The sequence below is a fragment of the Lethenteron reissneri genome, chromosome 9 (assembly GCF_015708825.2).
Source record: "Lethenteron reissneri isolate LAM-NWPU_2019-01 chromosome 9, ASM1570882v1, whole genome shotgun sequence".
NCBI classification, from domain to species: domain Eukaryota; kingdom Metazoa; phylum Chordata; class Hyperoartia; order Petromyzontiformes; family Petromyzontidae; genus Lethenteron; species Lethenteron reissneri.
In genome coordinates this window covers 9,773,707-9,785,040 of record NC_083787.1, presented here as the reverse complement: position 1 = coordinate 9,785,040, position 11,334 = coordinate 9,773,707, and the positions used below count along the sequence as shown (strand labels likewise).

The window sequence follows — 11,334 nt, the reverse complement described above, 5'->3', positions numbered from 1 at the left end:
GTGTTTCTATTTCATTTATACCTGGTGATGATTGCTTGTGTTGCAATCGAAACGTCGTATGCTAGTATTTAATTTATTATTTTATATTTACACGTGACTTTACCGAACGAACCAAAGAGTAATATTCCTGCAGTCACGAAAGCTCCAAATAAAGTTTGATAAAACCCTCCATGCTGCCAACAAGCCCCATCTAGAGGCAAAAAAAACCTTTGTTCTGGCAAGCGATCGTCATTAGAGGTTAAAAACCTCTGGTCTGGTAAGGCGGGCGGGGGGCGTGGTCAGCACCACGTGGTGTGCCACTCCAGAGCCATGGCGGCGAACACGGTGAGTGCTGTAACGTTACTGATGTTCGTTTTTTCTTTTTGCTAATGTTGAACTTTCTTCTTGTTTTTTTTTATCTTGCCGCCGCCGCACGTAAACATTCTTTACAAGCAACACTTTAAATTGGCCCTGTCCGCTTGTGTGGTGCGGAGCGGTCACGAGGAACGGAGCGCGCTGTTTGATACTGTACTGTACTGTACTCGCACACGTATGTTCAGCTAGAAGTGCGGACATGCGTGTGCGGGGACTCGGGGCGTTTATTTAGTTCGTGTTAGTGATTCATTGATGGGCAGAGGTGGCGGTAGCAGTCCACGTGCAGTCAATCCACTGCGGAATGAGGGTCTCCACGCCGTTGCAGGCAGTGAAGGCTTATTTTAACTATACTTCACCGCTCCGGTCAGTGCGGGTTGGGGAGGGGGGGGTACGATACAATAATGATATTGTGCCACCCTGCTCTTTACTTATCCCGCACCTCCCATAAGCATGGTTGGTTGCGTACGGTGCGAAAGAAGTTATGAATATATACCCACAACGCCTACTGCACATGTTTTACGCGTGTTGGTCGCCCATCCACACTGCCCAGGTCCAAAGCTGCTTGGTTTCCGAGTTGTGGCGATAACCCGGCCAATTCTGTGTGTCGTGTGGTCAAAGGCTTGTCTAGCACAGTGCTGTAAATTGTTGGGTTGTGTTCTTATTGCAGTGAAAACATCGGCCACGAGGAGTCCAGTTCACTCACGTTACCGACTTGCCTATATTGAAAGATGAGATTTCCCAGTTAAACACGCCAAAGTTTGCGTGTGTTTGGAACCGTTAGACCAGCGTTAGCCCAACGTTGAATGTGTGTGTGTATGGGTTGTTATTATGCAGTCTGTGATGAACGTGTGGAATTTTCATTTTTGTGTCCAGACATATCCAGACAAGGACGTCAAGGAGGCCTTAAGCCTCTTGAATTCGCTGAAGGAGCAGGTAAATGAGAGAGTGTCCAACAATTATCAAGACTGCTGCAATCACAACACCTGTCTCTGTTACATCACGAGAAGTTCACTGAGATTGACTGTTTCATTTACAGGGGAAACCAAAGTTTACACCATTGGAACCTCATTTGCCAGTACAAAATATGATAATTGTTTTTTTACCCTTCTATCTGGCAACAAAACTGACACCTTTTTTACAAGGAGTCATGTTTGCATAGACATGAATATATACCCACAACGCCTACTGCACATGTTTTACACATGTTGGTAAAAAAGGTGTCGGTTTTGTTGCCAGATAGAAGGGTAAAAAAACAATTATCGAAACCAAAGTTGTTATAATGTTAGTGGCTTATTTGTGGGCAGCAGAGGTCCGTGCAGAAAAATATTTTGTTGTACGGTACTATCCATCCACGTGTGTGTGCCCCGCCTTCAAGTCCAGCTTCAACTTGTTTGGTTTTGTCATTTTGGTGACCCAGGTCACTCTTGCAAGTAAGACTCTTAATCCTGGTCTCTTGAATTATCAACCTGGATAAACAATATGAACTTTACTTGAACCCGCACGACCCACGTGGCATGGGGAGGCCCTCACCCAGCAGTAGATTGACTAAATTTGTTGCACATTACATTTGTACTTGAGTTATGTTAATGGTTTGGAAGCTGTAACTCCACAAATTCTGTTCACGGTAGGCATCTTGATATGTGGTAAAAGCGAAGATGACCACAATTATAAAGTGTATTAAGGTTATTCTTAATTGATGTTGATGATATTGCATAAGCAAAATGTATGGCGTACACTCCACGTGACAACCAGTTAATACAGTTGTCATGTGAACAAACCTTCCAGTGTATTACCGCTTCAGCACACCGATATATTGGAGAGGAATCCACAACATTTGGGTACCCAATTGTTAAATGTGTAGGAGGGTGTATAACATATTTCAATGACGCGATTCTGACCAAAAAATAAATTGGAAATCATTGTTTGCAAAATCCTATGTGTTACATTTATTCATAGTTTGCATTTTTAGAATTGTTATTCTAATCCGTGATTCTCTTAATTTCAGGTGACCAGTGTTACATCGCACATTCAAGGGCTTCGGAATAAATGCACGAGTGAAGATTTTGACATGGCCAAGGTACGTTACTGCCAGGCATTTTTACTCTACTGTCGTCTCGTTTCTTTAAACGCTTGTGAGTGTGCTTGGGATATATTGCCATTGTTGCTAACCCAAAGGTCACTAGAATGACCTAAAGTCAATAATGCCTGCTGATTTAACAAATATTACACAGTTAACTGTTATAGGATTGCCAATATTTAACTGGAATTGCCCTTAAATCTGCATTATTTACTTGTCCCAGAAAGTAACTCGATTTCTCACTAAAGTCACCTGGACAAAAAAAATGTATTGCTGATTTGGAAACACTGATCTTGGTTGACACTTGCCTGTGAATCCACATACAGGGGCTGAGTTTATTGGACGTTAAGAACCATATGCTGCTCACCTACCTGATGGACCTGACTTTCGTGATGCTTAAAAAAGTGGAAGGACAGACGTTGGTAAATGAGCCGGCGATCTTCCGCTTGGTAGAAGTGAGAACTGTGAGTAATTGTTTATTTTTTTGCATTACTTCGAGCCATACTTCGTGATTATTAATGGTGATCTCGGTATATACTGATGTATCTCAAAACATTTTATGAACACTGTATAGAATTGTTTGTATAAGAATGGAAATAGTTTGTATGTTGTACATCATCATCATCTTGGTTTGTTCTTCCCCCACACCTCCGACTAGCATGGTTGGATACATTTGGTGCGAGAAGTTCAACATGCAAACATTTGCGTAACCCATGCAGCCACTGGAGATTACTACGTATATCATATTTATTAACCACAGTAGCAAAAAGCAGGTATTCTCGAAGCTTGACAACTCCGAATCCTGACAATTGATTGAATATCGAGGGTGCGGAGATTAACCATTACATGTCCAGTGACTGTAACAACACTTGCGTAAAGAACATGATTGTATGTATGTTGAACTTCTTTTGCACCATACGTAGCCAACCGTGCTAATTGGAAGTGTCAGCAATGTTTACCTCCATCCTGAAGCAATGATCAATGGTAAATTCCAAAGGCTTGTTTCAAGAGGAGGACGTTTTCCCTGTAGGTGCTGGAGAAGATGCGTCCTGTAGAACAGAAGCTACGCTACCAGATTGACAAGCTGGTGAAGACCACACTCACTGGCAGCATGGGTAAGCTTGGACGGTTGTTGGTTTTGAACTTCACAAAATGAAACCACTATGTGTGTTTATGTACACAGTTTCGTAATAATCATCATCATCCCTTAATCATGGGGTAAACGTTTTTATGATCTGCACAATGCATACCACTAATGTCCTTGACACTTTTCATCATCCTTCTGCTCCTTGGCTGACTTCACTTCGACTGGGCCCTGCTACATGATTTTGGAAAGTCCCCCTTGTCTTTCGATTGACTCGTTCTAACCATTATTGCAGCTTCTTTCGCTTTGTTTATGCCAGTAAGTTATATGCATTATAAAGAGCATTGTGTGTTCAGTGGGGTTTAAGAAAATGTGTGCTTTTAATGTAAGACACTCCTGGGCTGTTTGCCAATTGCTGTTTGCGAATGAGAAACGAGACTTTGAAATGACGGTCAGGTGCCACGTCGCAGTGCTTTGATGACCACGCCACATTGGTGTATTAAGACGTGTGACATTTATAGCACTGTAATGGGGAGTGCCTTACCATCGAAGCTTTAACCAAGGATGCATTTGCACATCTGTAAGAAAAGAGCGAATTGTTTTTTGGTTGGCAGCCATATAAAATTCCGTATTTGTATATGAGACTTTAGTGTTGTTTATTTTATGCCATTTGAGGCTTTTTTGGTGGCATTTGCAACTTAGCCATTCTCCAGGTTGTCATGTTATATGTATTTCCACATTGTTCCATTTTTTTGTAGGAGAGAATAACCCACTGAGATTCAAGCCCAACCCTGACAACATGGTTAGCAAGGTAAGCACGAACCAGCCTTGCATTCTGCATTTTAAGACCTTGTGCTGTAATGCTTTGCAGATTGCATATTTCTGAGTGAATTCTCACTTTCAAGGATTTAAGTAAAGTAACTGTGGAGCTGATAAGGGCAGTAGGAACCATGAGGTATGTGGTGGCTATGTGCGAGTTTCGCATATTCACGAGTTCCTAAATGTATACTTAGTCCCTATTCGTGACCTACCAGACTCCAGTATTTGCGAGTGGACGTAGTACCAGACCACCGTATATTTCTGCATTATACTTGATACGTACTTGCAGTCGACTCATTTATACATTTTGGTATAAAAGTTTACTGAGTTCCATTTAAAAAGAACGTGAATGCAATCGGGGAAAGTATTGCAGCGAGTGCTACCCAGTGCTAAAATGGACATCTGTGAAAAAGATGATCAATCACATGCATCTCCCGGGGAGTCACCCTCCTGAATTTCTGAGCATCACCACCACCTCCATCATTATCAAATCATCACCAGTAAATATAATTTAAAAAAAACACATTGGTCTTTATATAGTATTTATTGCGGTCATTGTTATTAAACATTTACAATTCCCCCCCATGTTCACTTGTACCAGGAATGTAACCCCATTTTTCCCATTGGAACAAAGTTTCTGCATTTGCGAATTCTTAATTCCTGATTGTTTTCAAGAATCTAACCCTCGTGGATAGAGAGGGTTTACTGTATATTGACTGATGAGGGTAATATGGAAAGAAAGGTATGATAGGATTGAGGTAAAGAAATATCACATTATACCCTTCCTCCCTTTCCCCCGTTCTGTTGGGTATGTGCTTTGTGACAGTTGGGTGATGAGAATGATGAAGACAGTGAACAAGACGAGAAGACAACGAAGGAAGATCAGAAGAAACAAAATAGATATGTCCCGCCGCAGATTGCAGCAATGCCCTACAGTAAGATATAGATGCCTGCTCATTGTGTTTCCCACATCTCTGATTAGCGCGGTTAGCTACGCAGGGTTCGAAAGAAGTTCAACATACATACATGCACAGTAGGGAATTGTGCTTCGTCTTATCTTAATGAGGTTTATATAGCGCCTTTACCAAGGTGCTTTACAGCAATTATACATTTTTACTTAACTTTCGTGAGAGCAGGAATTCATATTCTTTGGTTCTTTCGGTAAAGTCACGTAGATAGAATAATTATAAAAAATAAAGTCAATTAAAAAAACAAAAAACACTAATGTAGACTGTAGCCTGGTTCTAAATCTTAGTGAGTGTACTGGCAGTCTATAATGTAGACTGTAGCCTGGTTATTAAGTTTGGTTGAGTGTACTGGCAGTCTATAATGTAGACTGTAGCCTGGTTCTTAACCTCGGTGAGTGTACTGGCAGTCTATAATGTAGACTGTGGCCTGGTTCTAACCTGAATAAACTATAAATCAACTAAAGCAAAAACCACGACGTTTCGATCGCAACACAAGCGGTCGTCATCAGGAAAAGGGGGGGGGGGGTTTAGCCTCTAAAGGCAAATTGTTTATAAAGTTTTAGAGATGGGCGTTGCCCAAGTGTGTGGTTTTTTTATACTCACTTAATTTGTATTCTATCTATGTGACTTTACCGAAAGAACCAAAGAATATAGCAATTATAAAATTGTACATTGCATGATAATAATTTTAAATGAAGAATTGGGTTATTGGACGTGGTTGTGTAGTTTTGATTCAGTAAAACAAGAGGGATTGATAAGGAAGGAGGGTTGGGATCGGCCTAGTCGTAGTTGGCGGGTGGACAATACTGGGGGGCAGAAAAGTATTTGGCTTTTGGGCCATTGAGGCGTAAACATTTCCCTGACGTCTCCTTGCGGTGGTCTTTCCACATCTGCCCTTTCATCGTTGCTTTAATATTACTATGTTTAATCCTCTGGTTGGCGTCTTCTGGCTTCTGAATTGGTTCGGTTGAGCCTGGGGTATGTATGTGCTGCTAGTTCAGTGTTTTCTGCACTCCAGTCCTTGCAACTCCCCGAGCATTATTACAGTTGATCGTGATTACCAAGTGCATGCAGTGGACTGTTGGGGGTGTTACGAGGAATGGAGTTGGGACACATTATGGTTGGCCATCACATGCCTCTGTCAGAGATTGTGTTTTATAATGCTACAACCATACCTCAAGATATTGGCAATCTTGGACTCAAACTATGAACTCAATAACTGCTCAACTGATGCCATTGTTTACTCGTGATCAACACGATGAGCAACCATCGCTCAAACCCCTTTGCACATGGCATCCTTGAGATCCCGGGTGTGCTTCACTTGACAAAACAAGATTTCCATGTGGCCGTAGATGGGTCTGTCCGTCTATCCGTTCATGCTCATGTGTGTGTTTCTTTGCGTCCGCAGACCAGGATGACACGGAGGCGGACCGGCAGCGGAAGCGCTTGGAGGATGCCCGGCGGCGTGCGCTGAGCAGCTCTGTGATTCGTGAGCTGCACGAGGAGTACTCGGAGGCACCGGAGGAGATCCGCGACGGATACAACATGCACCGCATGCGCCACAGCCGTGAGGATCAGCACAGGTACCCGGAGCCCCATTGGGGGTTGTTGCTTGGATATATTTGACTATACATTTCCACATGATAAGCCACTTTGCACTTTCATTTTTGTGGCAAGGTCACGTATGAAAAAAGCTATTTCACTCAGTGGCCGTTACCTGGTAATTTTATACTTTTTTAAAGAGTTTTTTTTTTATATGAATGCATGTGTACATCAATTTTTTCCCATGTTCTGTTGGATAAAGCATCCCTATGCTGGGTAAGTCATGAGGGTTATTAACATTATTCCACTTTGGTGGTCTTTGAGGGTTTGTGAAGGTGGGGAACATAGAAGAACAATACATCAGTGGATTCTGCCGCATTGCCTCCTGCTTCCCATCACGTAGCCATGCAGGCCTATGATAACCAGTATATAAGGTCGTGTCTCTTGGGACTTCTCTTCACTTGATTCAGCAATTTTGATGTGACGGTTTCACCTGAAGACGGAAGCTTGTGTTGCCTCTGAAACGTCGTGATTTAATTTATTTGTTTTCTTATTTAACCTACGTGACTTTACCGAAAAAAACTAAAGACTATGATTAACTGTTTGTCATTAGTTGGCACCTGTCCACACACTACCTAGACTCAAACCTGCTTTGCTTAGCTGCTGCAATTTGACGAGATTAGATGAAGGTGGGTGCACTTTGTTGTACTCGGCTGTAGGGAGCAGCATTAGGTTGCCAAACAGACACAAATTGAGCATGTTATATGCACTCGTTGGCTTGTGGCCGGATCTACGGCATTACATTATTACTGCTTGCTGTGCTTATTTGAGTGTATGCTTTCATTTTCTTATATTAAAAGGGAAGTGAACAGCTAAAGTACACATCTATATGCAGAGTTGTTTTAAGAGTTGCGGGGATTGCAGTTGCTTTGGGCCCTGTTTTAATTGGGCTGCCTCTTCAGGCCTTGTTCCTTTCTCCTCACGCCCTGCCCCCTTCTCTTTAAGCCACGCTCCCTTTCTCATAGGAACCTGAACCAGCGACAGCTGCCGGTACACTGCAATAAATATGCTAGTGCATTATATTCAGATAAACAACAACAAAAAACTGGAATCAACTGCATGGGCATGAGATGCTCAGGGTTATGAAAAACCGTGAGTTCAGTGGAAATCCTTGAGCCTTGACGTATGGGGTGGTGGTGGGGGTTGTAAAAGGGGGGAGGGGCGTGTCCCTGCCGAACAATGGAAGTGGTGGGTTGGGGACAGTAGGTAAGTGGTGGGGCAGCATCACGACGGCAACCAAAATTTCTGTCCGAACACTGCAATCATATATTGCTGCAACTTGAAATCTGAACCTCCGTAGCGTTTATGCATACATCAGGCTACCTAGCTGTGTTGGATAAACAGGCCGCACCTTGCTAATAAGACTTCATGACGTAAAAACTTATCAAACGTTGCCATGCTTAAACACCAACAAGAACCATATACCAATGAATTAAAAGGAAGTGTTTTCATTGACAAAACCGATATCTTTGCCTAACTGCCTTTATGTTTGCATGTAATTCATATACAGGAAAACCCCTGTGAAACGTAAGGGATGCGTTAATGAGAAAGTGAACTCTTAATTTCCCATGTACAATGTTAAAGTCAGGGGTTGCATTCCTAGCTGATATTTCTGGAAAAAAAACGAGTGACTGAATGTAATGAAGTATACAAAAATGCACATGAGTATACGTTAACATACATTTTAATAAACAATGTATTCAAATTATTAGATAAAACTTACCAGATATGGTTGAAGAGCTATGCTGATTTTGATCTATAATCCAGACACGTACAAGTCTTTCCATAGTTTCTGTAGTTCCACAACTGCTATACAAGTTATTTTAATGGCACTTAAAGAGAAGCACATTCTAGAATTTTTACTGCATTAACTTGAATAGTTCTCACCGAGGCCATGGGTAGGCCAAAAATGTAGACACCTTCAAAACTTGTAAAATGTATAATTTTACCTCTAGATTAATACATAATTCACTGCATTTTGCACTCATCTTTGGAAGCCCTTTGTATTTTTTTTATATAAACTGACACCTAATACTAGAGTCTTTACCTAACACTTGCACAATGATGGAGGCTGAGCACGTGGTTTGAGGGTATTTCGGCGGTACCCACTATACATGTATATGTAGAGCGACGCATTATGCGACAACTTATAGCAGGGAATTCCGGTATTTATTCATTGTGGCATTGTACTTTTCAAACACAGATTTGTTTTGTATGGGTTTTGTCTATAATACAATTTGCATTTGAATAGCGACAATAGGATTGCATCTGGACATGTACAGAAATGGCATCTTGATTTCATAAAGAGCAAGGTAGCCGTTGAAAGAGAAATTCAGGTGAGTCTGGAATTGAATCAGGGCCAGGAAGCCAACAGCACAGATGACTGGGAGAAGGGAGTTCCATGCTATGGGAGAATGAAAATGCATAGGATAACAAGGAAAATTAGTGACCTCCCACTGAGTGAATGTTAACTGGGAGCCTCTACAGAAATCCTGCATATTTACGAGGTCAAATATTTTAATAAGTTCATTATAGTAAAATATGGGCTGGTGCACTCCATTGTGTTGTCATGAGTGTTCCCATTCCCAGCCTCAATTGCCTTGACAGAAAGCATTGATTTGGAATACTGTGGAATCAGAAGTTGGTGGGGAGCCACAGAGATGGAGGATTAATGACCGTTTTTCACTGTGCGCACGCAGAAAGGAGTATGAGGAGGCGATGATGGTGCGTCTCAACGTGCCCAAAAAGGAGCAGCAGAAGAGGAAGCGCGCCTTGGCCATGACGTCGCAGCTGGACTCACTCACACACTTTGGCGACATCAGTGCGCTGACCAGAGATGGAACGCTGGGGGAGGACGAAGTAGGTGGTGGTTGGTCAATGGGTTGGTACACACGAATTATTTAAAAGTTACGGGCAGAGCCAAAGGGAAATGCAGTGTGGGATGAGGTGTTGTGCTGCTGGTTTGTAAATTCTTTTTTCAAATCGGCGCATGAGTGCATGTTGGGGGCTCTGTTCTGTAATTTTTAGGCATGAAGTCATGTAAAAAAGATGGAGTTTTCACTGGAACTGCTGCGTAGCAAGTTTGTTGTAATCCCTCAAGTTAAATCTGATTTGTTTACTTTTTAGGATGAGAGGCCTCACAAGAAAAAGAAGAAAGTACTTAAAAAGAAGGGAAAGAAAGGTAAATGTTGTGACGTTAATGACTGATCATTAAGATAAAATAAACTCATTGCTTGCATGAGAAGCGCACATTAGTAAGCGCACTGCTCTGAACCTGACAACCTGAGTTGAATTCCATGCCATGGCTATTATCTGTTGAGTGATGTCTTTACTTGTCCTTGGCAATTGACCCTCGCCAACCTTCATTTAAAAAGATGGTCAAACAACCCACATAACCAGTACGGTGTGGGGAGGGGGCTTCATCCAGAAGTAGAATGACGAGTTGTATATTAGAACTGTAACCCCATTGCACGGTATTTTTCATAATATTTCAAACCTAATCCGTGAAAATGTGTTTTAATTACGTGGTTGTTTTGCAGGTTTCCGGCGGAGGCACTGAAGGGGAAGTTATTTGGAAATTTTCATTTTCACATCCAGAAATCTCCGACCACACGTTTTTTTGTACAAAAAATGTGCTGTTAAAACTTAAATAAAGGTTTTGAGACTCCAGTTAGGGGCCATCCATTTAGTACGTACGCAAAAATCTGTCAACGTGACCCCCTCCCCCCTTCCCTGTACGCATGCGTACTTTTGACACCCCCTCCCCCCACCTGCGTACATACGCTTGACGCACATAGAACGGCCGATATTTAATCCACGCAGAAACGATCAATGATTAATAATATTAAGGTGTTGAAGCAAACAGAGTCCACCACCAGCTGCATTATTATTATCAAGGCTTCACCCCCCAGTTTTGATTTGTAATGCAACGTTTTTTAGGTGATGGCTACCCATTGTTAGATGCCATTTTAAAAAGTAGTTTTCCTTCAACCTAACATTAAATTAAATAATTGATGTGCTTATGTTTGTCAAGACACTAACGAAAGTAACAATTTTTCGTTTGTCTGGAATTGTGTTTTATGTACAAGAAAAAGTTTGAGAATAAACCAATATGAAAATAACTATCCTTGAGAGCCATGGTTTTTTGGATAATACAATAAACCCTATATTTGCGAGGTGTTACATTCTTTAAAACGATGACTGCAATAAATAATACATAAATAACAATGAGGTGTTTTTTCTTACCTTTAACAATAATTATTAAGTAGATCAATTAAAAATGTGTATTTTTATATTACCTTTGATTTGACGACTAAGGTTGGTGTTGATGGGGGGAGATGCAATGAGAGGAAAATGGTCCCTGCTAACATGACGCTTGCGAGCCATGACTAAAGGGAATTAACAAGCGTACTCATAAAGTAAAAATGCAC

General features: G+C 41.6%; 1 protein-coding gene across 1 annotated transcript; it reads left to right on the top strand.

Moving 5' to 3' along the window:
- Positions 1–231: 231 nt before the first annotated feature.
- NGDN (neuroguidin) lies at positions 232–11,026 on the top strand. The gene is made up of 11 exons (XM_061548067.1): positions 232–324; positions 1,228–1,287; positions 2,360–2,431; positions 2,758–2,895; positions 3,462–3,546; positions 4,274–4,326; positions 5,161–5,269; positions 6,711–6,885; positions 9,604–9,763; positions 10,031–10,085; positions 10,444–11,026. Exons 1-11 carry the CDS (start codon positions 310–312, stop codon positions 10,461–10,463), a joined length of 942 nt encoding a protein of 313 aa, XP_061404051.1. The 5' UTR covers positions 232–309; the 3' UTR covers positions 10,464–11,026.
- Positions 11,027–11,334: the final 308 nt, after the last annotated feature.